The following is a 27,037-nucleotide window of genomic DNA, read 5'->3' on the forward strand; positions in this document are numbered from 1 at the left end:
AGAATACTGATAAGCATAACTTCACTCAGCAGGTGTAAAACCTAATTGCAGACTATTTGTAGCACAGCAGAGCATAGCTACAAGGGGTAGAATCCAGCTGAGTCATGTGATTTGGTTGACTGTGCAAATCAGTTGTTACTTTTCACATACCAGTGCAGGAAATTCAAATACTCTCTTCCATGGGAAAATAGATAAAATTATTTTATCTATTATTAACCGTAAGAATATCCTTTCCTATAAATTTCAAGGCAGAGGTCAGATGGCAGAGGTTGGATGGTCATCCTCTGGCATGGGTGCTTTAGTTTAGATTCCTGGATTGCAAGAGGTTGGACTAGATTACCCTTGAGGTGCCTTCCAACTCTACAATTCAATGAGTCAATGAAGCCCTCAACTTTCATGGGGCTTTGTTCCGGGGAGTGCACCAAAAGACAAAATTTCATCTGGTCAAAACACAATGGGTTCAATGGTGAGTTGGATTGCCTGTATACTGAGATGTTATAACACAGTTCTGGGACACAATATACAGATGGAGGAATGGGAAAAACTATGGAAGAAAGAGATAAAATTTACAGCACGTGTAGTGATTAAAGAAAACTATATGAAAATTATGGTATCTCGTACCTACGGGACCATCTCTCCAGTTATGCCCCACGGAGGACCTTACAGTCCACAAATAATAACATCTTGGAGGTCCCAAGCCTCAGGGAGATTAGACTGGCCTCGACCAGGCCAAGGCCTTTTCGGCCACTGGTGGAACGCTCTGTCACAAGTGACCAGGGCCCTTTGGGATTTGACATCTTTCCACAGGGCCTGCAAGACGGAGCTGTCCCACCAGGCTTTTGGTCAGGGTTCAGTCTGACTCCCTCTCCCCTTTCATAAGAACTTGCATGAAAGTGGTCTCCCAAATTTTCCCACAGGCTCATATAAGTTCGGTACAAACAGTTGGGCCTGATGAACTTTTAAGGTCCCCAACCCAAATCTGCAGGTTGCCATCTGATCCTGTACTGATTTTAGGATGTATTTTAATTGATTTTATGTTAATGTGTTATACATTTGATGTTAGCCGCTCTGAGCCCAGTTTTGGCCCAGTGCCGGGGGTGGGGTTAGAAATAAAAATTATTATTAGTATTATTATTAGTATTGTTATACTCCAGTTAAATTAGCGAAAATGTACAAAACTAAAGAAAATAAGTGTTGGAAATGTAAAACAACAGAAGGCACATTTTTTCATATGTGGTGGGATTGCAAAATTGTTAAGAAGTATTGGGAAATGATTTATAATGAAATGAAGTAGATGTTTAAAATAACCTTTGATAAAAAACCAGAAGCTTTCCTATTAGGTATAACAGGAATGGATTTACCAAGATCACAAAAGAACTTGTTTATGTATGCAACCACAGCTGCATGAACATTATTAGCACAACATTGGAAAGAAGAAAGTATCCCAGCTAAAGAAGATTGGCAAGTAAAATTAACGGAATATGCTGAAATGGCAAAATTGACAATGAAATTAGGAGGAAGAGATGACAACAAATTTAAGGAAGAATGGAAGGACTTTATTGCATATATACAGAAGCAATGTACATTGGCAGGGTTTTAAGAATACTTGTCATTTATTATGAACAGATAATAAGTAATGCAAATAGTTAAAACTTTATAATGGACATGTAGTACATTGATATACATTGGAACCAAGGAAGAGAATAGGGGGAAGTCAATCTGTTTTTATTATTGTTGTTGTTTGCTTTGTTTTTGTTATTGTTGGAAAATGGATAAAATGTTATGGGTAAAAAAGAGAGAGATGTTATAACACAGTTCTGAAGAGATTTGAAAACCTAAGACGGAAGAGAGCATATTTATTGCTCATATTTATTCAGAAACAGTTGCTTCCATTTGAGACTGACACATATTAAATTCATAGCTGTAGGCCATGTGTAGTAGAGAAGGGGAAAAACTGAGTTCTTAATACAGTTCCTCAAATGGGAGATATGGGGAAGGTATGGCAATGAAAGCATACAAATGTGTGGTATAAAACCAGTTTACATTATAAATAAATCTACTATGTCATATATAAAGTATTCTTCATTTAGAAATCTGTCTTTCTTGTCATCAACTTCTTCACAGCCTTTTTCACATCCTTGTTCCTTAAGCTATAAATCAGGGGGTTCAGCATGGGAAAGACCACTGTGTAGAATGTGGAAGCCCATTTGTCACGCTCCAAAGCATAGCTGGAACTGGGGCGTGAGTAAATGAAGAGGATGGAGCCATAGTATAAGGTGACAGCTGTCAGGTGGGAAGCACATGTGGAGAAGGCTTTGCGCCTGCCATCAGTGGAGCGGATTCTCAAGATGGCTACTAGGATAAAGATATAGGAGGCAAGGATGAAGGCTGAAGGGGCAATGATGTTTAAAGTCAGGAGGACGTACAGCATAGTCTGGTAATTGTCAGTCACATCACAGGAAAGCTTCACCAGAGGAGGTACGTCACAGAAGAAGTCATCAATGACATTGCCATCACAGAAGCTCAATGTGAAGGTTTCACTAGTAAGGACAGTGGCATTGATGAACCCCCCTAGATATGAAAGGGCCACTAGTGCTGTGCACAACTTTCTGGACATGGCAGTGGCATAGGACAGTGGCTTAGCAATGGCCACATAACGATCATAGGCCATGGCTGCCAGAAGGTAGCATTCGCTATAGGCAAGGGCAGCTGAGAAGAAGAATTGGGACGCACAACCACCAAAGGAAATGCTCTTGTCTTCAGAGATGCAGTTCACCAAGATCTTTGGCGTATAGACAGAGGAATACCACAGATCCAGGAAGGAAAGGTTCCCAATGAAGAAATACATGGGCGTATGGAGGTGAGAGCTGCTGCAGATTAGAAGAATGAGTGCAATGTTCCCGGCTAGACTAGCTATATAAATGATGAGAAACACCACAAAGAGTATCAGTTGCAGTTTGGGATTTGTTGTGAATCCCAAAAGGATGAATTCAGTGACTGTGGTGTGATTACCTCCTTCCATGAATCTTCTGTCAATCATTGGCTGAAGGACCTGAAAACACACAGGACACTTAACACTTGGAATGGCACCATGGTGTCCTATTAAAGCTCCTTTTCTTCAATATGTTCTGAATCAGAGAGCTCACAAGGGCAATTAAAAATGGGGAGGGAGGAGATTACTTGTTTAATGGGATTCTCACTAATACGCACTTCAGAATTATTTTGAGCTTTCAGATTTCTCACCTGGAACAAAGCCATGTTTTTACTAAGTCTATATACCTTATTGGCCTGAATATAAGCCACACCTTTAGAATTCAAGGGGGGGGGGGAGAAAAAACAAGACCATACCCGAATATAAGCCACTCCCTTAAAATTCTGTGGGCACTCACACCCATTCCATTTTACCGCATGTCTGTTTCAGCAGCAATATTGTAAAAGCCCATTTTTGTAAGTTAACAAAATTAAGCCATACTTTAACTGTTCACGGTCAGAATTTAGAAAAAAAGTGAGGCTTGTATTCAGGCCACTGTGATAAAATATTTCTAATCTGACACTTTTCTCAGTTTGTTTGTTTTTCAATCTGACTTTCTTGTTGTTATTTTGCAAAAAGGTTTCCGAACTATGGCAGTTCAGACAAATGTATTATGAATGTGCTCTAATTTCTAGAGATCAGGAAATATCATTTAGAGTACAGAGAACTGACATAGGAAGTTACATACTTCTGGCTCTATCAGTTACATGTTATGAGAGTTTGACCAGATTCATGGAACTAAATCTTTGTTCAGATTAAACAGATTGTTTTAATTATATATAGGAATATACTGCAATTGATTGAGACGGGAACCCTCAAAACAGGATGCAAGAATACACTATGGCATTGTATTGCAGATGCAACTTCTTTAATCAAACAGCACCAAAAGCCTCAGCAATTAAATGTAAGAATATTAGTCCATTTGTGTATTCCCTTTCAGTTCCAAGCTTCAATCATTCCTGATGTCATGATTTGTGAATTAACTTTATTTAAAGGTGATGGTCGTGAGCTATTAACATAATGCTAGAAGTGGATGTCATGTCTGTGCTGTCGGTCTGACTTCTGTCCTACGGAGTCACTAGAGAGAGGAGGAGGTGTGGTGGCCGTGAGGTTTGCACAGTGCAAATGCACCCGTGAAGTCAATGTGGTGCTCTGCTGGCCCATTCCCAATGTACCAAGTCAGCAGCATCACACTCCTTCCCCTCTCTATCCTGGTATGCTGCAGCAACTCATTTGGACAGAGATCGGCAGGGCTGTGCAGCCCTATGTATGTCTTCTGCAGACACCTGGAGGTTCCAGATGGGGATGATCATCCCCTGCCACATCAAGACATACATGACCAGTTCAAAGAAGGCTTGAATGCCATCCTTGTGTTAGCAGCAGCAGCAGCAGCAGCAGCAGCAGCAGCAGCAGCTGCGTAAGTGAAAAACCTACATGCTGATCTCCCTTGATGTATTTGGCTAATCGTATTTGAGATGATATGGAAGTTCAGCCTATGCTCTTTCCTCCATGATGACTCATGCTTAGCTGCAAATCACCACCTAATGCTGCAGGCAAGACATGCATGTGAGAACAAGACAGAGAACAGAGGAGGGGAGCCCCTGTTGTTGTTGTTGAACCCTTTTCTGAGGTAATCCTTTAATCAGATGGAATTTTAAAAAATATATCAGAGGTTTTCAGTTGTTATTCTGAAATCATACTCATCTTAATCATTCTGGCACCAAAATTATGCAACCCTTTCAACTAACCAAGCCTCATTTCCTTACCTTATCAAGTCCATCCAATGAGAGACCCCTTCTTGTTATTTCCAGGCTCTGCAAAGCTTTCCAAACTAGGATAAATAAAAATAGAACAAAGTTGCAGGGAAACTGGAAGCCAAATTTAGGTGTACTGGGTTATGCTCACTTGGTTATCTGTTGCTGGCCACTGATGGCCAATTAATGATAGAGAATGTCATTTTTCTCTTGGCGATAAGCTTAAACGGTCTTTTGGCTGCACCATGTGGAAGAACTGCAAGGTTATGGAAAATGTCTCTGTTCTGATGCTGAGCTCTGGAACCAAGAGCTCTAGGGTCTATGTACCCTTTTCCTTGTTATACTAGAAAATCAATAGGCATCTTTCAAATTTTACTTTGAATATAACAGTGGGGAATATGGCATTTTTAATTTCCTCAGATGAAGCTAATCTCAGTGTTCTTCTGTTCCATCACATCAGACAGTCCTGATTAGAAAGAGCAAGTGAATATTTATCCAGAAGGTTCTGATTCTCTCTCTCTCCCCCGGCCCCAGTGGTGCTATCAATGGGACTGCATTTCAGAGCTCTGGTGCAATTAAAGGTTTGCATTTGGTGCCTGATGCTCTCAGGTGGGTTGCTATATGATTATGTAGTTGGGTAAAGATTTGTTTACTCACTACATTCTTTGTAGAAGGAATAAGTGTTGTGAACATATTCCCTAGAGTTCATTAACTTGTATGTCCACAGACCACAGTCAACCATCCATCAGAATTCCATATTATCTATGAGCTTCAATGAGTATTCATGAGTTTTATATTTTCAGCTGAAATATGCACATTCCATTTTTGTGTCTAATTAATTACCTACACTTTGCAGACACACACACGAAGGTAATATTTAGCTCACAACTTCTTGAGATTATTTGCACATACCAGCCCCTATGCACTTTCTTGATCTTAGCTCTTTAGTTCCGAGACACCTTGATATCACCCTGAGGCATGTGAAACCATGCAGAACTACAGGCCAATCATATAGGATGTGGGGCACCATGATGTCACTGAGATATCTGAATAAATGAAACCATTTGTTGTTGTTTGGTCGTTTAGTCGTGTCCGACTCTTCGTGACCCCATGGACCAGAGCACGCCAGGCACTCCTGTCTTCCACAGCCTCCCGCAGTTTTGTCAAACTCATGCTGGTAGCTTCGAGAAAACTATCCAACCATCTCGTCCTCTGTCGTCCCCTTCTCCTTGTGCCCTTCATCTTTCCCAACATCAGGGTCTTTTCCAGGGAGTCTTCTCTTCTCATGAGGTGGCCAAAGTACTGGAGTCTCAGCTTCAGGATCTGTCCTTCCAGTGAGCACTCAGGGCTGATTTCCTTAAGAATGGATCAGTTTGATCTTCTTGCAGTCCATGGGACTCTCAAGAGTCTCCTCCAGCACCATAATTCAAAAGCATCAATTCTACTTCCGGGGTGGCGCCATCGGCAATGGCGGACTCCCTCTGATCTGGAGGGACTAGCTCCACGCGAAACGGGTCTTTTCCGCTACGGCGAAGCGGGGACCCTTTCAAAAATCACAGGCGGATGAAGCCTGTGACCATGGGACTCGGCGGGCACCTTTAGTGCCCCCCCAACCCACAAAAGAACCCACTAACGGGCTCCAGAGCGAAGAGGGGGAAGTGGAGCGGTGCTGAGAGTCAACTGCTTCTTCCGTGGAGCGAAGCCGCACAGCCGTTGCCGGAGAGCGCTGCCTTTTTCCTGGGACAATTTGGCTTCTAAAATAATCACCCGTGAGTACTTAAATTTCGGACAATTGGACTTTAAATAAGGACTTGCGAGCAGAAAGGAAAATTGGACTTAAAAGTTTACCTCAATTTGGCACTGAAACGGGAAGGTCTAAACAGGAAGTCAGCCTTCCGTTTCTTTGTAGATAGATTAAAGCAAAGACATGGCAAACTAGAGCTCAGAAAATCGCTTGTAAAAGATTAACTTTCATCATTTAAAATTGATGAACCCCCCTTCGGAAGCAGGAGAAGAGGGGGGATTTTTTCGGACTGTTTAAACCTGCAGAAGTGAGTGTAAAGTAAAGTAACTTTCCACCGTCCTGATCCTGGAGCGGGGTGTCAGGACTGACTTTTTTTGAAGCTCATTGACCAGAGACAAACGTTTTTGACAGATAGCTATAAGAAGAGAAACATTGATTCCATTGTTCCCCTTCGCATTTTAAAGGAACAAATATTGACAAAATATTTGAAAAAGGAAACTTTGTTGTTAGACTTGTCTTTTAAAAAAAGAACAAATAGAAGTTTTCCCCCTAGAGGGAGACTGTGAAACTGTAACCAACTCCGGGGAGCTTGCAGCTGTTACAGATTACAATCGTGGGAATAGACTTCTGACCTTGCAGGACAATGTATTCAGAAGCTCTGTTGTGTGCTTTCTATAAAACAAATGCCCTACTGGAACAGTTACATGAGAAGACGGACTTGATGACTGATGCGATCAGAAATTTTGAACAGGCAGTGGGAAATTATATGGAGCCCACCCAGGAATTAAATCAGGAGTGTGCCCTGACAGAACAGATGAGGGAAGAGGATGTTGCTGAATCTTGGGCGCCAGAGATGAAGGGAGCTGTGGCCCAACAGGAACATGAGCTTTTGGACTTGACAAATGAACTTGGAAAAAGCCAGATTTGGAAAGACAAAGTTTGGTTTGGTTTGGAAATGGGGGGTTGGATAGACCCCCCTATGCAGGGATGTTTGGACCTTTCAAGTCTGGCAATGGGCTGTGAGATGTTTGGGGTTGTGGGGGCTCTTAATTTTGGAGGGATTTTGAAACATGTTCTTAAATACCACATGGAGTTTAGTGTGGACTATGGAAAAGGGGCTGATTTGTCGAGAAGGGTCAAAAACATTGTTAAGCTGGAGTTCCCATGAGTGAAAGGAGCAGGAGACAAAGGAAAATGCAGTTATAAATATGAAGAAGAGCTGCGGAAGGGACATGGAAGAGACTTAAGGGCCTCGGATACAAGGTTACCAGGTTAATGCGCTAGATCGATGGGATAATAAGGATTGACAAAACCCGGGACCAGGAGGAAGGGACGCTGGATGAAGACTGGATTGTTTTTATTTCTTTTTTTTACTACTAGGATTGTTTTATAAAATTGATGAATGTTAGAAAAATGTTGGAATGAAATTACTTGGCTTTAGCAAAAATGTTTAAAGAATTATGTAAGAATATTATGGTTATGAGAAGCTGGTAAAAATAAGATTTAAGTTTTAAGCTTTAAGGTTCTTTATAGTAAGATAAGATTAAAATTGATTAAGGTAATGTAATGACAGAATATTATGAAATATGGAAAGGATTTGCTGCGACAATTAACAAGTAGGATACAAAAAAAGGGAGGAGGAGGAGGTCAAAGAAAGAAGGTAATGACAGTTGAGGATTTGAGAATGATGGATTTGTTTTTGAGTGTTTGTGGTGTATTTTTGTTTTTTGAATTTGTATTGTTTGATGTGGTTTGTTTTTTCTTTGTTTTTTTCTTTTTTCTTTTTTCCTGCTTTGTTCTCTTTTGTAATTCTAAAAATTTCCAATAAATATCATTTAAAAAAAACAAAAACAAAAGCATCAATTCTTCAGCGATTAGCCTTCTTTATGGTCCAGCTCTCACTTCCATACATCACTACTGGGAAAACCATAGCTTTAACTATACGGACCTTTGTTGGCAAGGTGATGTCTCTGCTTTTTAAGATGCTGTCTAGGTTTGTCATTGCTTTTCTCCCAAGAAGCAGGCGTCTTTTAATTTCGTGGCTGCTGTCACCATCTGCAGTGATCATGGAGTCCAAGAAAGTAAAATCTCTCACTGCCTCCATTTCTTCCCCTTCTATTTGCCAGGAGGTGATGGGACCAGTGGCCATGATCTTCATTTTTTGATGTTGAGCTTCAGACCATATTTTGCGCTCTCCTCTTTCACCCTCATTAAAAGGTTCTTTAATTCCTCCTCACTTTCTGCCATCAAGGTTGTGTCATCTGCATATCTGAGGTTGTTGATATTTCTTCCGGTGATCTTAATTCCGGCTTGGGATTCATCCAGCCCAGCCTTTCGCATGATGAATTCTGCATATAAGTTAAATAAGCAGGGAGACAATATACAGCCTTGCCGTACTCCTTTCCCAATTTTGAACCAGTCAGTTGTTCCATATCCAGTTCTAACTGTAGCTTCTTGTCCCACATAGAGATTTCTCAGGAGACAGATGAGGTGATCAGGCACTCCCATTTCTTTAAGAATTTGCCATAGTTTGCTGTGGTCGACACAGTCAAAGGCTTTTGCATAGTCAATGAAGCAGAAGTAGATGTCTTTCTGGAACTCTCTAGCTTTCTCCATAATCCAGTGCATGTTTGCAATTTGGTGTCTGATTCCTCTATCCCTTCGAAATCCAGCTTGCACTTCTGGGAGTTCTCGGTCCACATACTGCTTAAGCCTGCCTTGTAGAATTTTAAGCATAACCTTGCTAGCGTGTGAAATGAGTGCAATTGTACGGTAGTTGGAGCATTCTTAGGCACTGCCCTTCTTTGGGATTGGGATGTAGACTGATCTTCTCCAATCCTCTGGCCACTGTTGAGTTTTCCAAATTTGCTGGCATATTGAGTGTAGCACCTTAACAGCATCATCTTTTAAAATTTTAAATAGTTCAGCTGGAATATCATCACTTCCACTGGCCTTGTTATTAGCAGTGCTTTCTAAGGCCCATTTGACTTCACTCTCCAGGATGTCTGGCTCAAGGTCAGCAACCACACTACCTGGGAAGTACGAGACATCCATATCTTTCTGGTATAATTCCTCTGTGTATTCTTGCCACCTGTTCTTGATGTCTTCTGCTTCTGTTAGGTCCTTTCCACTTTTGTCTTTTATTATGGTGATCTTTGTACGAAATGTTCCTTTCATATCTCCAATTTTCTTGAACCGATCTCTGGTTTTTCCCATTCTATTGTTTTCCTCTGTTTCTTTGCATTGCTCGTTTAAGAAGGCCTTCTTGTCTCTCCTTGCTATTTTTTGGAAATCTGCATTCAATTTCCTGTATCTTTCACTATCTCCCTCGCATTTTGCTTGCCTTCTCTCCCCCGCTATTTGTAAGGCCTCGTTGGACACCCACTTTGCTTTCTTGCATTTCCTTTTCATTGGGATGGTTTTAGTTGCTGCCTCCTGTATAATGTTACGAGCCTCCATCCATAGTTCTTCAGGCACTCTGTCCACCAAATCTAAATCCTTAAACCTTAAAGGATATAGTGCTACTTTATAAGTTACGAAGTTGTCAGTATAACTCAGCAGCCATTTCACCCTTTCCACCCTGTTCGAGTGTGTTCCATTCGTGAGCAGGGGTTTTATAAATCGGTCTCTTGGTTCTATATATAGTGGGCATTGGAATAAATAGTGGCACAGGTCCTCTACACGAGGTTGCCAACACAGACAAAGCCTCTCCTTGTACTGTACTTTGCCGCACCGACCATCCACCACTGCCAAGGGCATTGATTGGAATCGTAATTCTGTAAAAGTGTTTTTTCTAGAAAAATAAACCACATGCAAGCACCTGGCATTCCCATCATAGGATTCCCTATGATGAAATCCTTTTCTCTTGTTCTAAACATGCTTATCATAATTTTTGTTCATCATTAGGTTTCTGATGGGTGCAGAATGAATGAATGAATAAATAAATAAATAAATAAATAAATAAATAAATATTATTCATGAATTCAATATGTCAAGATGCAACATAGTATATGATTGCCTTTTGTATGCTTGCATGGGTTCATTTTTAATGAGGGTGAAAGAGGAGAGTGCAAAATATGGTTTGAAGCTCCACATCACCTTGCCAACAAAGAGACATCACCTTGCCAACAAAGGTCCGTATAGTTAAAGCCATGGTTTTCCCGGTAGTGATGTATGGAAGTGAAAGCTGGACCATAAAGAAGGCTGATTGCCGAAGAATTGATGCTTTTGAATTATGGTGCTGGAGGAGACTCTTGAGAGTCCCATGGACTGCAAGAAGATCAAATGCATCCATTCTTAAGGAAATTAGCCCTGAGTGCTCACTGGAAGGACAGATTGTGAAGCTGAGGCTCCAATACTTTGGCCACCTCATGAGAAGAGAAGACTCCCTGGAAAAGACCCTGATGTTGGGGAAAATGGAGGGCACAAGGAGAAGGGGACGACAGAGGACGAGATGGTTGGACGGTGTTCTCGAAGCTACAAACATGAGTCTGACCAAACTGCGGGAGGCAGTGGAAGATAGGAGTGCCTGGCGTGCTCTGGTCCATGGGGTCACGAAGAGTCAGACATGACTAAACGACTAAACAACAACAACAATATGCGTTAGCAGCTAAGAAGATCAGGAGAAAAGAACTAGATAAAATAGCGGTCAATTGCAAAGGTGATTCGGACATTTAAGCTGGCACATTCTACCTGAGAACCCCTTGTGATTCTATTGTATGCAACAAATAATTTTTAGGAGAAGTGATTGTGGTTCATTGTATCTGCAGTGCCTGATGTTTTTATGGTTTTTTATGGTTATTGTTGCTGTTCTTTGTTCCCTTTGTGAATGATGCCATGGCCATTGGCTAGTGCAATACATGGATGATGATGATAGAAAAAAGAGACGCTGGAATTCACCACAAACACCTCTCTCGTTCTCTAAGAATGGCAATGGCGCCCACCTGAGAAATGCCAGAACTGAGTTCTGGTGAGTTCCAAGTGGGAAAAGCCCTGGGTTTACCTTTCTCTTCCCCTCTCCCGCAGTGGCGGAGGAAGGGGTGTGTGGTAGGTGTGGCCCACCCCGGGTGTCATCCCTGAGAGGGGATGATATCGCCGCCCCACCCCCTGGGACGCTCGCCCTGCCCCTGGGGCGGCTAGCCTCGCCCCCGGGTGCACAGCATGTACACGGCTCTGGGTGCCGGAGCAGCTAGCTCCGCCTCTGCCCCCACGGAGTCTCAGGTTTCTCGTTCCTCTACCACCAAAATATGCACCAATCTGGCTGTTCTGTTGCTGAATGCTGGATTGGTTCATAATATGATCTCACTGATCCAAGACTTGATAGTGGGTGGGGGAGCCAATGTGGTGTTTATGACCGAGACCTGAGTGAGGAAGCTGGGAGAAGGGATCTTATGAAGAAACCACAAAGCCCTCTCTCAAGGGTAGATCTTAACCCTTCTCTCACACAAAACGGGGTGGACCCTCCCAGCTCTCATTGGGGCTTCCCTTTCTTCTCCCAGAGAGAGAGAAGGACTTTGGATTATTTGTCTATCAGTTATATATATATATATATATATATATATATATATATATATATATTTCAAAGTATTCACTCCAGGATGGCATCCAGCTGTTCCTCCTTCTGCTAGGCAATATTTCCCCAGTCTTCAGATCCAGACATTTCAGTTCATTCATTTTTCCTTTCGCAGAAGAAGTCTAAAAGTGGTTCCTCAATGATTATTATCAATAAATGTCAACAGTAGTCTTTCTCCATTCCAGCACACCAACTTTCCTTCCAATGTTGAGGAACAATAAATGTTTCATCTTTATTCACTGTGGTCATATACCATATTGGCCTGAATATAAGACTCACTTTCCCCCCAAATTCTGATCATGAAAAATTAAAGTGCGGCTTATATTTGTGACCTTATGGTATGCAGCCAGGAGCACGGGGCAAACAGTGCCAGGAGCCTAGTAAAGGGGTGCCTGCCCTGCACGTGGTGCCTCCTTTTCCCAAGGCTGGGAAAGGAGAGAGCGAGGAAGAGGAAAGGACGCTGGCAACGCAGCACAGCTCCTCCCTTCCCCAGTAAGCAGCCAGGAGCAGTGAGGAATGGAGCTGTTTATATTCGGGTATTTCCCCCCCTTTTTTCTCCCCCCCCCTTCCAATTTTAAAAGTATGGCTTATATTCGGGTGCAGCTTATATTCGGGCCAATACGGTATTAAAACAGTAATCCATTCTAATTTTTGTATTTGCAAATATAATAATGAGAATGGGAATACACTGAGTTTGCATTTTTCATTTCATTAACACTGAGCTGCCAACAGTGAACCCAAGATTTCTTTCCTAAGTGGATTCATATAACCAATTCAGACTTCATAACTATATCCATTGTTAGAATTTATTTGCCCTAAATACCACCACTTCTTACTAATTTGCACTGACTCTCATTTCACTTATTGTTGCCAACTTACAGCACAATCACAAGTCCTTGCTGCTGAAGAACATTGGTGTAAAGTGAAGATAAGGATGAATCTGTCAATCTTAAATTCAGGTCTCCACATTTGCACAGCAATTTGCAATTTGGTGTTGATGTTTTTTTTAAAAAATAAAATCCTCATGAAATTTTATCACAATTTTAGTGTTCAGTTTTGAGAAATATACACATTTTTGCAAAGACTACACTAATACAATGCATTTTTTCTACACATTGTTTGACTAAATAACAGCAACGCAAAATTGGGAAAAGTGTGAATTTTGAAGGAGAGCTGTGTTTCTGTTCACATCTTGGTTCAAGAAGTGGAAATTAGGTAGTTTCTCATTACCATGCAAACAAAACAGAACACCTCTCTTGGCCCTAGGCAGAGGCCTCCCTCTACTGGGTTCTACTGGTCAGAGATTCTGCTTCCAAAGAGGCCACACATCATGCCCAGGTGATCAGGAACTTGAGTGGTTGAATCACACATGACATTCCGATTAGTCTGCTGCACACCTATCCTTTGCTTAATCAAAACAACCAGCAGTGGAATGTATGCTATTTAATTGTGTCACCAATGCTAATGCTGTATCCTTATTAAGGAGTCTGAAATTTTTTCATAATGTCTTGGCCTGGGAGGTGTGGGGTTCCACCATTTCTGATTCCTCCCTAAACATGCCCTGATGTGTTCCTTTCTGTGACTGCCTTAAACAGGAGCAAAAGGTGTCTCTTCATTCTCTACCCTGTCTCCCTTCCACAGTTGTTATCTCCCACATAACTTAGTTGACTAAGAGGTTATAAGACAGCCACAGAGTTCTGAGGAGATCTGCAAGGCTAAGGTGAAAAAGAGAATCTTTACTGCTCACTTTCATAGGTGCCAACTCCCTGGGGCCTGGGTACCCGAACACCCACAAAATTCCTCATGATGGGCACTCATAAATTTCAGTGCCAGGGCTGCATGGAACCCATGGCCCTGGGCAAGCACAGTCGTGGGGCCAACTTGGCACTCCAGCTCACATTTCCTATGGGACAGATACCTCCATTTGAGATGTGCACTTGAGAAGTCGACCATTTGAGTTTTCAATACAGTGCCTCAAATGAGACTTTTGATATTTTAGATTAGAAGTTATGATGATAACAGCATTCAGATATGTGCTACAAAACTACCTTACACACTTCTTTCTGATCTATCAAATTATCTTTGCAGTCTCCTTAATTTAGAAATCTGTCCTCCTTGTCATCAACTTCTTCACAGCCTTTTTCACATCCTTGTTCCTTAAGCTATAAATCAGGGGGTTCAGCATGGGAAAGACCACTGTGTAGAATGTAGAAGCCCATTTTTCACTCCCAATGGCATAGCTGGAACTGGGGTGTGAGTAAATGAAGAGGATGGAGCCATAGTATAAGGTGACAGCTGTCAGGTGGGAAGCACATGTGGAGAAGGCTTTGTACTTGCCACCAGTGGAGGAGATTCTCAAGATGGCTGCCAGGATAAAGATATAGGAGGCAAGGATGAAGGCTGAAGGGGCAATGATGTTAACAGTCAGAAGGAAGTATACCATAGTCTGGTAATTATCAGTCACATCACAGGAAAGCTTTATCAGAGGCGGTGCATCACAGAAGAAGTCATCAATGACATTGCCATCACAGAAACTCAACGAGAAGGTTTTACTGGTACCAACAGTGGCATTGATGAACCCCCCTAGATATGAGAGGGCCACCAGCACTGTGCACAGCTTTTTGGACATGGCAGTGGCATACAACAGTGGCTTAGCAATGGCCACATAATGATCATAGGCCATGGCTGCCAGAAGGTAGCACTCGCTATAGGCAAGGGCAGCTGAGAAGAAGAATTGGGAGGCACATCCACCAAAGGAAATGCTCTTGTCTTCAGAGATGCAGTTCACCAAGATCTTTGGCGTATAGACGGAGGAATACCACAGATCCAGGAAGGAAAGGTTCCCAATGAAGAAATACATGGGCGTATGGAGGTGAGAGCTGCTGCAGATTAGAAGAATGAGTGCAATGTTCCCGGCTAGACTAGCTATATAAATGATGAGAAACACCACAAAGAGTATCAGTTGCAGTTTGGGATTTGTTGTGAATCCCAAAAGGATGAATTCAGTGACTGTGGTGTGATTTCCTCCTTCCATGAATCTTCTGTCAATCATTGGCTGAAGGGCCTGAAAACACACAGGACACTTAACACTTGGAATGGCACCATGGTGTCCTATTAAAGCTCCTTTTCTTCAATATGTTCTGAATCAGAGAGCTCACAAGGGCAATTAAAAATGGGGAGGGAGGAGATTACTTGTTTAATGGGATTCTCACTAATACACACTTCAGAATTATTTTGAGCTTTCAGATTTCTCACCTGGAACAAAGCCATGTTTTTACTAAGTCGGTATACCGTACTGGCCTGAATATAAGCCACAACTTTATAATTCGGGGGGGGGGGGGAGAGAAAAAACAAGACAATACCCGAATATAAGCCGCTCCCTTAAAATTCTGCAGGCATTCACACTCATTCCATTTTACCGCATGTCTGTTTCAACAGCAATATTGTAAAAGCCCATTTTTGTAAGGTCACGAAATTAAGCCACACTTTAACTGTTCACGGTCAGAATTTGGAAAAAAAGTGAGGCTTGTATTCAGGCCAATGTCATAAAATATTTTCTATTCTGACACTTTTCTCAGTTTGTTTGTTTTTCAATCTGACTTTCTTGTTGTTATTTTGCAAAAAAGTTTCCGAAGTATCTAGCGCAACGACAATGGCAGTTCAGACAAATGTATTATGAATGTGCTCTAATTTCTAGAGATCAGGAAATATCATTTAGAGTACAGAGAACTGACATAGGAAGATACATACCTCTGGCTCTATCAGTTACATGTTATGAGACTTTGACCAGATTCATGGAGCTAAATCTTTGTTCAGATTAAACAGATTGTTTTAATTATATATAGGAATATACTGCAATTGATTGAGACGGGAACCCTCAAAACACTTGCTAGGATGCAAGAATACACTATGGCATTGTATTGCAGATGCAACTTCTTTAATCAAACAGCACCAAAAGCCTCAGCAATTAAATGTAAGAATATTAGTCCATTTGTGTATTCCCTTTCAGTTCCAAGCTTCAATCATTCCTGATGTCATGATTTGTGAATTAACTTTATTTAAAGGTGATGGTCGTGAGCCATTAACATAATGCTAGAAGTGGATGTCATGTCTGCCCTGTCGGCTTGACTTCTGTCCTACGGAGTCACTAGAGAGGGGAGGCGGTGTGGTGGCAGTGAGGTTTGCACAGTGCAAATGCACCCGTGAAGTCAATGTGGTGCTCTGCTGGCCCATTCCCAATGTACCAAGTCAGCGGCATCACACCCCTTCCCCTCTCAATCCTGGTATGCTGCAGAAGCTCATCTGGACAGAGATCAGCAGGGCTGTGCAGCCCTATGTATGTCTTCTGCAGACACCTGGTGGTTCCAGATGGGGATGTTCATCCCCTGCCACATCAAGACATACATGACCAGTTCAAAGAAGGCTTGAATGCCATCCTTGTGTTTGCAGCAGCAGCAGCAGCAGCAGCAGCTGCGTAAGTGAAAAACCTACATGCTGATCTCCCTTGATGTATTTGGCTAATCGTATTTGAGGTGATATGGAAGTTCAGCCTATGCTCTTTCCTCCATGATGACTCATGCTTAGCTGCAAATCACCACCTAATGCTGCAGGCAAGACAAGCATGTGAGAACAAGACAGAGAACAGAGGGGGGGAGCCCCTGTTGTTGTTGTTGAACCCTTTTCTAAGGTAATCCTTAATCAGATGGAATTTTAAAAAATATATCTAGAGGTTTTCAGTTGTTATTCTGAAATCATACTCATCTTAATCATTCTGGCACCAAAATTACGCAACCCTTTCAACTAACCAAGCCTCAATTCCTTACCTTATCAAGTCCATCCAATGAGAGACCCCTTCTTGTTATTTCCAGGCTCTGCAAAGCTTTCCAAACTAGGATAAATAAAAATAGAACAAAGTTGCAGGGAAACTGGAAGTCAAATTTAGGTGTACTGGGTTATGCTCACTTGGTTATCTGTTGCTGGCCACTGATGGCCAATTAATGATAGAGAATGTCATTTTTCTCTTGGCGATAAGCTTAAAGTGTCTTCTGGCAGCACCATAGAACTGCAAGGTTATGGAAAGTGTCTCTTTTCTGATGCTGAGCTCTGGAACCAAGAACTCTAGGGTCTATGTACCCTTTTCCTTGTTATACTAGAAAATCAATAGGTATCTTTAAAGTTTTACTTTGAATATAACAGTGGGGAGTATGGCATTTTTAATTTCCTCAGATGAAGCTAATCTCAGTGTTCTTCTGTTCCATCACATCAGACAGTCCTGATTAGAAAGAGCAAGTGGATATTTATCCAGAAGGTTCTGATTCTCTCTCTCCGCCCCCCGGCCCCAGTGGTGCTATCAATGGGACTGCATTTCAGAGCTCTGGTGCAATTAAAGGTTTGCATTTGGTGCCTGATGCTCTCAGGTGGGTTGCTATATGATTATGTAGTTGGGTAAAGATTTGTTTACTCACTACATTCTTTGTAGAAGGAATAAGTGTTGTGAAAATATTCCCTAGAGTTCATGAACTTGTATGTCCATAGTCAACCATCCATCAGAATTTCATTTTTGTGTCTAATTAATTACCTACACTTTACACACACACACACACACACACACACACACACACGAAGGTAATATTTAGCTCACAACTTCTTGAGATTATTTGCACATACCAGCCCCTATGCACTTTGTTGATCTTAGCTCTTTAGTTCGGAGATACCTTGATATCACCCTGAGGCATGTGAATCCATGTAGAACTACAGGCCAATCATATAGGATGTGGGGCACCATGATGTCACTGAGATGTCTGAATAAAAGAACCCATTCTAGCATTAAAAAAGGCAATCATATACCATGTTGCATCATGGCATATTGAATTCATGAATAATATTCATTCATTCATTCATTCATTCATTCATTCATTCATTCCACACCCATCAGAAACCTAATGGTGAACAAAAATTATGATAAGCATGTTGAGAACAGAGAGAAAAAAGGATTTCATCACAATTACAAGTCCTTGCTCCTTAAGGACGTTGGTGTAAGGTGGAGGAAGATAACAATGAATCTGTCAATCTTAAATTCAGGTTTCCACACTTCCAAAGCAATTTTCAATTGGGTGTTGTTGGTTTTTTTTTTTTAAAATAAATCCTCATGAAAATTTATCACCATTTTAGTGTTCAGTTTTGACAAATATACACATTTTTGCAAAGGCTCCCCCAATATAGTGCATTTTTTTCCTACACATGGTTTAACTAAAGAATAGCACTGCAAAATTGGGAAAAGTATGAATTTTGATGGAGAGCTGTGTTTCTGTTTACATCTTGATTCAAGAAGTGCAAATTAGGTAGTTTCTCATTACCATGCAAACAAAACAGAACACCTCTCTTGGCCCTAGGCAGAGACCTCCCTCTACTGGGTTCTACTGGTCAGAGATTCTGCTACCACAGAGGCCACACATCATACCCACAGAAAACACAGGCGATCAGAAACTTGAGTGATTGAATCACACATGGCATTCCGATTAGTCTGCTGCACACCTATCCTTTGCTTAATCAAAACCACCAGCAGTGGAATGCATGCTATTTAATTGTGCCATCAATGCTAATGCTGTATCCTTATTGTTGTTGTTGTTTAGTCATTTAGTCGTGTCCGACTCTTCGTGACCCCATGGACCAGAGCACACCAGGCAATCCTGTCTTCCACTGCCTCCCGCAGTTTGGTCAACTCATGTTGGTAGCTGCGAGAACACTGTCCAACCATCTTGTCCTCTGTGGTCCCCTTCTCCTTGTGCCCTCCATTTCCCCCAACATCAGGGTCTTTTCCAGGGAGTCTTCTCTTCTCATGAGGTGGCCAAAGTATTGGAGCCTCAGCTTCAGGATCTGTCCTTCCAGTGAGCACTCAGGGCTGATTTCCATCAGAATGGATCGGTTTGTTCTTCTTGCAGTCCACGGGACTCTCAAGAGTCTCCTCCAGCACCATAATTCAAAAGCATCAATTCTTCGGCTATCAGCCTTCTTTGTGGTCCAGCTCTCACTTCCATACATCACTACTGGGAAAACCAAAGCTTTAACTATATGGACCTTTGTCAGCAGGTATCATTGTTAAGGAGTCCCAAATATTTCCCTAATGTCTTGGCCTGGGAGGTGTGGGGTTCCACCATTTCTGATTCCTCCATAAACATGCCCTGATGCATTCCTTTCTGTGACTGCCTTAAACAGGAGCAAAAGGTGTCTCTTCATTCTCTACCCTGTCTCCCTTCCACAGTTGTTATCTCCCACATAACTTAGTTGACTAAGAGGTTATAAGACAGCCGCAGAGTTCTGAGGAGATCTGCAAGGCTAAGGTGAAAAAGAGAATCTTTACTGCTCACTTTCATAGGTGCCAACTCCCTGGGGCCTGGGTACCCGAACACCCACAAAATTCCTCATGATGGGCTCTCATAAATTTCAGTGCCAGGGCTGCATGGCACCCATGGCCCCGGGCAACCACAGTCGTGGGGCCAACTTGGCACTCCAGCTCACATTTCTTTTGGGACAGATACCTCCATTTGAGACTGACACATATAAAATTGAAAGCTATCAGTCATATGCAATTGAGAAGCCAACCATTTGAGTTTTCAATACAGTGCCTCAAATGAGACTTTTGATATTTTAGATTAGAAGTTATGATGATAATAGCATTAAGATATGTGTTACAAAACTACCGTACACACTTATTTCTGATCTTACAGTCTTTTTAATTTAGAAATCTGTCCTCCTTGTCATCAACATCTTCACAGCCTTTTTCACATCCTTGTTCCTTAAGCTATAAATCAGGGGGTTCAGCATGGGAAAGACCACTGTGTAGAATGTGGAAGCCCATTTGTCATGCTCCAAAGCATAGCTGGAACTGGGGCGTGAGTAAATGAAGAGGATGGAGCCATAGTATAAGGTGACAGCTGTCAGGTGGGAAGCACATGTGGAGAAGGCTTTGTACTTGCCACCAGTGGAGGAGATTCTCAAGATGGCTGCCAGGATAAAGATATAGGAGGCAAGGATGAAGGCTGAAGGGGCAATGATGTTTAAAGTCAGGAGGACGTACAGCATAGTCTGGTAATTGTCAGTCACATCACATGCCAGCATTATCAGAGGGGGTGCGTCACAGAAGAAGTCATCAATGACATTGCCATCACAGAAGCTCAACGAGAAGGTTTTACTGGTTCCAACAGTGGCATTGATGAACCCCCCTAGATATGAGAGGGCCACCAGCACTGTGCACAGCTTTTTGGACATGGCAGTGGCATACAACAGTGGCTTAGCAATGGCCACATAACGATCATAGGCCATGGCTGCCAGAAGGTAGCACTCGCTATAGGCAAAGGCACCTGAGAAGAAGAATTGGGAGGCACAACCACCAAAGGAAATGCTCTTGTCTTCAGAGATGCAGTTCACCAAGATCTTTGGCGTATAGACGGAGGAATACCACAGATCCAGGAAGGAAAGGTTCCCAATGAAGAAATACATGGGCGTATGGAGGTGAGAGCTGCTGCAGATTAGAAGAATGAGTGCAATGTTCCCGGCTAGACTAGCTATATAAATGATGAGAAACACCACAAACAGTACCAGTTGCAGTTTGGGATTTGTTGTGAATCCCAAAAGGATGAATTCAGTGACTGTGGTGTGATTTCCTCCTTCCATGAATCTTCTGTCAATCATTTGCTGAAGGACCTGAAAACACACAAGACACTTAACACTTGGAATGGCACCATGGTGTCCTATTAAAGCTCCTTTTCCTCAATATGTTCTGAATCAGAGAGCTCACAAGGGCAATTAAAAATGGGGAGGGAGGAGATTACTTGTTTAATGGGATTCTCACTAATATGCACTTCAAAATTATTTTGGGCTTTTTGATTTCTCACTTGTAACAAAGCTATTTTTTTTTTTTACTAAGTAAAATACTTTTTAAACTGACACTTTTTCTCAGTTTCATCATTATTTTTAACCACTTCCTTTTTCATCTTTTGAAAAAATATTTCTGAAGTGTCTAGTGCTGGTGACTATGACTGTTCATACTTATTATTATGTATTATTTAATACATGTGCTCTTATTTCTCTGTTTTCTAATTATTATGTGCTCTAATTTCTCTGTTTTCTGATTATTATGCACTCTAATTTCTATGTTTTCTAATTATTATGCATTCTTTAAATGTGCTCTAATTTCTATAGATTAGAAAATATCGTTTAGAGTATAGAGAACTGACACAGAAAAATGCATACTTCTGGACCTGTCAATTACATATTGTGAGAGTTTGGCCAGACATGGCAATTATTCCATGTTCATATTAACTATTATTGTACATTTTATATATGAATGTCTTACAAGAATATTGAGACAGGAACCCTGAAAACCCCTGTTAGTATGCAAGGGTACACTGTGACATACTGGTGCAGATCTCACTTGTTTACTCAAACAGCACCAAAGAACTTAGTAAATAAACTTAAGAATATCAGTGCTTCTGCATCTTCCCACTCTGTTACATATAACTCAATGCTTCAATCATGATAAGGGAGATTGGTGTCCCACTTAATTTCTGATGACAAGAACTGTTAGTTAACTTTATTTAAAAGTTTTGGTTATGAGTTAATAACATAAAAGCAGGCATATGGTGACACTGCCCTGTTCACCAGACCTCTGTCTGACTGAGTCAGTGCAGCATACTGGGACTGAGAAGGGAAGGGGTGCTGTGGCAGTGATGTTGGTACAGTGCAAATGCACTGGTGGAGCCAGTCTGGTGCTGCTGCTGGCACCTTTGCACCACACCTACCTCACAACCATCATAACCCTCCTCCTCTCTGTCCCAGTGTGCTGCAGCAGTTTGTGTGGATGGAGATGGTGGGAGCTGTGGAGCCTCACCATGGCTTCTGCATACACAGCCAATGGTTCCAGAAGGAGATGTTCTTTGGCAGCTACACCAAAAGACACACCTGATCAGTTCAAAGAAGGCTTGAATGCAAACCAGATGTTTGCATCCTCATCGGCTGCATGAGTGAAAAACCCACATGCTGATCTCCCTTCCTGTATTGGACTAATTGTGTTCGGAGGTATTGCGGAAGTTCAATCTGTGCTGTTCACCTGATGCTGCAGACAAGACATGCATGTGTGAACCAACCTACAGTATAGAGAACAAAGGATGTGGGGAAGAGACAGCCTCTGTTCTTTTTTTACCCTCTTCTAAGCTAACCATTGAATTACATGGAGTTTTAAAAAAAGCTATCCAGGCATCTTCAGTTCTAAAATCATAGTCATTAGAATCATTCTGGCAGCAGAACCATCAATGCTTGAAGCCTGATTTCCTTACCTCATCAAATGCATTCAAGGAGAGAGGTCTACTTTTTGTTTCAGATGCTGCAAGTCTTTCAAAGCTAGAACAGCGACGCTGCATGAAAACGGGAAGTCAGTTTTGGGTGTGCTGGGAAAACACATGGTTTTCAGAAAACCATGGTTTTCTGTTGCTTGCAAAGAATGGCTCTGGTGTCTGTGTCCCCTTTTCCTTGTTATATTGGAAAGTAAGTAGGTATCATTCCATACATAATGCATGGGATTCTAGAAATGTTGTAATTGGAATATAAAAAGGGAAAGATGGCATTACAAATCTTCTCAGAAGAAGCTGATCTCAGTGTGTACTTCTGTTCCTTCATGCCAAATAATCCTGACTGCCAAGGGTAGGTGGGGAGAACGTACTCTCTTTCTGAAGGTCTTGTTCCCAGAGTGCTGTCAGTGGGGTGGCATTTCAGAGGTCTGGTTCAATTAAAAGCTTGCATTTGGTGTTTGTTGCTCTCAGGTGGGCTGCTATATGATAATTGTGTAAAGATTTGTTTACTTACTCTATTCCTTGTGGAGGGACTAAGTCTTGTGAACATCTTCCCTAGAGTTCATTAACTTGCATGAGGCACCTACATTGTGTTTATCTTTATGATTTCAACAAGAAAAAGCAGCAAATGTAAGGGCTGCAGATCCATTACAAGTCCATATTATTTGGGAGCTTCGACAAATATTCATTAGTTTTTAATTTTCAGCTGAAATCATTGAATCGTAGAATTGTAGAGCTGGAAGGGATCAGAAGGGTCATCTAGTCCAACCACCTGGAAAGAGCAGGAATCTCAGCTAAAGCATCCATGACTGATGGCCACCCAAACTCTGCTTAAAGACCTCCAAGGAAGGAGAGTCCACAACCTCATGAGGAAGACTGTTCCACTGTCAAACAGCTCTTACTATCAGAAAGTTTCCCCATATGTCTAGTCAGAATCTCCTTTCTTGTATCTTGAAGGTATTGGCTCAAGTTCTATCCTACAGAGCAGCACAAAACAAACTTGCTCCATCTTCCATGTGACAGCCCTTGAGATATCTGAAGATTGCAACCACATCTCCTCTCAGTCTCTTTTCCAGGCTAAACATACCTTTGTTGAACCTTTGTTTCCAGCCCCTTAATCATATTGGTTGCCCTCCTCTGCACATTATATATTAGGGTGGTTTTTTTGGGGGGGGGGTTCATCTAGTGTTGAAGTGACTTCAAAGCAATCCATTACAATCTGTTGCAGCCTAACAGGATGGCCCTGTGGAGTATCTCTCTCTCTCTCTCTCTCTCTCTCTCTCTCTCTCTCACACACACACACACACACACGAATTTGTAAATGTATCTGTGCTTGGCTGCCCAGAACTTGATCTTTCACACATCCTTTCAAACGCATGCATTTGAAGAGGAGGAAATGTGAACTTGTTTATTCTCTTTGACTTCTCAGTGGATTTTGATACCTTCAACAATGATATCCTTCTGAAGCAGGTGTCATGACAACAGATTTGGCTGGCATGCATACTTATGGTATGGGAAAGGGAAGATTCATAGAAGCTTTTACAACCATATAATCAGGAAATCATTAATGAGAGTATGGGAGAGATATAAAGACTTATTGGAACAAAAGACTCCGTGGTGGCTTTCACCACATGAAGCATTACTGCTCAAACCACTTGGAAAGAAAGGAAAATGGCTCACATATGCTGATTTATTAAAGGAACATGATGGAAAATGGAAATTAAGAGATTATGATGAGATCAAAGACCACTTTCAGAGTTGGTTGCATTATCGACAACTACATGAAACATATAAAGAAGACAGTAAGAAATGATTTAGTTATACTAGATCCAGGTTTTAAACAGAAGTGATTGAAGGGAAAGTGAAACTACTGAAGGCCGCATATAGCATATTATTAGAATGGGAGATGAAAGACGAAGAGGTAAAATCAGTTATGATTAAATGGGCACAAGATGTAGGTCACAACATTATGATGGAAGATTGGGTTAAATTATGGAAAACTGACTTAAAATTTACAGATTGTTCCCTACTGAAGGAGAATTGCATGAAGATGATGTACAGATGGTACATAACACCAGTGCAGTTAGGGAAAATGTACAAAACTAGTTCAAATATATGTTGGAAGTGTAAGGAAAAGGAGGGAACATTTTATCATATGTGGTGGGATTGTAAAGTAATTAAAAAATTTTGGGAAATGATATACAATAAATTGAAGAAAATGTTCCATTTAACATTTGTTAAAAAACCTCAGGCATTTTTGTTGGGGATTGTAGGGAAAGACCTGCCAAAAAAGTTGAAAAACATCTTCATGTATGCGACAACGGCCGCGAGAGTTCTGGTAGCACAAGGATGGAAGACTGAAGAAACCCCAACTAAAGTATCATGGCAAGAAAATTTGATGGACTATGCAGAACTGGCAAAATTGACATATAAGCTACGGGATAAGGATAACTGTGACTTTAAGGATGAATGGGAACCTTTCACAAAATATTTGAAGACGCAACAAAGCGAACTGGACTCCTTGGCAGGTTTTGAATAAACATTCACAATTTTTTTACTGATAATAATTAGCTAAACAGTTTGAGGATCTATACAACTGTGTAACATGCAGAAAATAGCATTATTGGAGAAACCAAAGACTGGAACTGAGGGAAGTTGGGGGGTGGGGTGGGGGGGATGGGTTCTGTGGGGGGAGAGGGAGGAAAAATGGGGGGGAAATAAGGATGTGTTTTTGGAAGATATGTTTTGTTATAATTTTGAATAATAATAATAATAATAATAATAAATTATTAAAAAAGAAGAAGCAAGTGTCTGAGTAAGTGGTGGGCAGCTCTACTTTGAAGTGGTTCTGGTCCTGCTTGGATGGTCATTTCCAGAGGCTGTTGCTTGCGGAGTGCTCTTCAAAGTGGGGTTCCTCAAGATTCAGTTTTATCCCCTGAGGCACTGCTAGTGTGTGGTTCCTTAGACCAAATAGATGGGAGGTTGTCTGCTCTTTATGGGATTACACTTCTTCTGAAGGAGTGGGTACATAGCTTGGGGGTATTTCTGGACCCTTTACTGGTGCTTGAGGCTCATGTGGTTTCAGTGGCATGGAGTGCTGTCCACCAGCTTGGCTAGTGGACCAGTAATGCCCCTATCTGGACAGGGATAAGCTAACTACTGTTGTCTGTGCTCTGGTAACTTCTAGGTTAGATTATTACAATGTGTTATATGTTGGGCTGCCTCTGAAAACTGTTCAGAAACTTCAGGTGGCCCTGAACTTTGGTGTCCAGATCGCTCACTGATCCTGGCCCAACTACACTGGCTGTCAATTAGTTTCTGAGCCCAATTCAAAGTGCTGGTTTTGACCCACAAAACCTTAAATGGCTCAGGACTGCAATACCTCAAGACCTCTCTCCATTTGAATCAATCTGGATCCTGCAATCATCCTCTGAGGCCCTTCTTTGTGTTCCTCCTCCAAGAGAGGTCCGGATGGTGGCAACACAAGTTTCCTGCAGTAGCTCTCCAATTGTGGAATGCTTTCCCAGAGAATTTCCACTGGTGCCTTCATTACCTTTAGGCATCAGGTGAAAATGTTCCTCTTCAACTAGACCTTGGGCTAACTAACTTCCTATATCCTTTTAAATGTGTTCATGGGAGGGAATGGGGGGAGGGTTTTCTTTGTTTTTGTTCTTGTTTTTATTACATATTTTGTGTTTTTATCTTGTATTTTTATGCTGTGAACCTCCCTGAGATCTACAGATGAAGGGCACTATGCAAGTTAAATAAGTGAGTAAGCCAGTAAGCCAGTCAGTCAATAAAATAAATAAATAAATAAATAATGACAACCATCTGGCCACAAACAGACAAGGATTCCTTGGATCAAACTTTCTTTTTATCCATGTGATTTATCAATGAGATTTATATGCTCATAAATAACAAAAAGTTCTCTGAGAAATGTCCAGAAAAAAACAACAACTACCATCTCATTGGCACCAACTGTCTCGCCAGAACATATTTCACATCCTTGCACCTGGTTGTGAGTTACAGAGTCACACTGGGGATGCTGACACTTTGTCCCTATCTGATTTAGTGAAGGTGGTCTTCAGCATGGTGTTGGAGAACCCTAGGACCAGTGTGCTATTTTTCTAGAAAAAGAGGTGCTAGGACTCACCATTAACTCTCTTGTTCTCTTAGAATGGCAATGGTGCTCCTCTGAGAGGAGCTAGAACTGTGTTCCAGTGAGTCCCAACTGCAAAAGAAAGCCCTGACTAGGACTGTTGACTATTGTCTAGGGGACTTCATTGTCATTGTGTGTGCTGATGACCAGCTCTCACTGGTCTAGCTTGGGCCTTCATGGCCACCATAATAGGCTGATAAAAGGCACTCTGTGCCACTGAAACCACCTGAGCTTCAAGCAATAGCAAAGGGTCCAGAAGTACCCCCAAGCTATGTACCCACTCTTTCAGAAGAAGTGTAACCCCATCAAGAGCAGGCAACCTCCCATCCATTCAGTCTAGGGAACCACCCAGAAACAGTGCCTCAGTCTTGTCTGAATTCAGCTTCAGTTGTTGCCTCTCATCCAATCCATTATCAAGGCAAGACAATAGT

At 41.7% G+C, this 27,037-nt stretch overlaps 3 protein-coding genes across 3 annotated transcripts; all 3 read right to left on the reverse strand.

The window, feature by feature from the left end:
• Positions 1-2,086: 2,086 nt before the first annotated feature.
• On the reverse strand, positions 2,087-3,022 carry LOC308471528 (olfactory receptor 9G19-like; the record flags this gene model as incomplete). Its single annotated transcript, XM_080995565.1, has 1 exon — positions 2,087-3,022. The coding sequence occupies one exon, from the start codon at positions 3,020-3,022 to the stop codon at positions 2,087-2,089; it is 936 nt and encodes a 311-aa protein (XP_080851691.1).
• Positions 3,023-14,199: 11,177 nt separating this feature from the next.
• Positions 14,200-15,135, reverse strand: LOC308471536 (olfactory receptor 9G19-like; the record flags this gene model as incomplete). The annotated part of the gene is made up of 1 exon (XM_080995576.1): positions 14,200-15,135. One exon carries the CDS (start codon positions 15,133-15,135, stop codon positions 14,200-14,202), a length of 936 nt encoding a protein of 311 aa, XP_080851702.1.
• Positions 15,136-19,837: 4,702 nt separating this feature from the next.
• Positions 19,838-20,774, reverse strand: LOC308471460 (olfactory receptor 9G19-like; the record flags this gene model as incomplete). Its single annotated transcript, XM_080995452.1, has 1 exon — positions 19,838-20,774. One exon carries the CDS (start codon positions 20,772-20,774, stop codon positions 19,839-19,841), a length of 936 nt encoding a protein of 311 aa, XP_080851578.1. The 3' UTR covers position 19,838.
• Between the last annotated feature and the right edge of the window lie 6,263 nt (positions 20,775-27,037).

This window comes from Podarcis pityusensis (genome assembly GCF_964106645.2).
Source record: "Podarcis pityusensis genome assembly, chromosome: 1".
NCBI classification, from domain to species: domain Eukaryota; kingdom Metazoa; phylum Chordata; class Lepidosauria; order Squamata; family Lacertidae; genus Podarcis; species Podarcis pityusensis.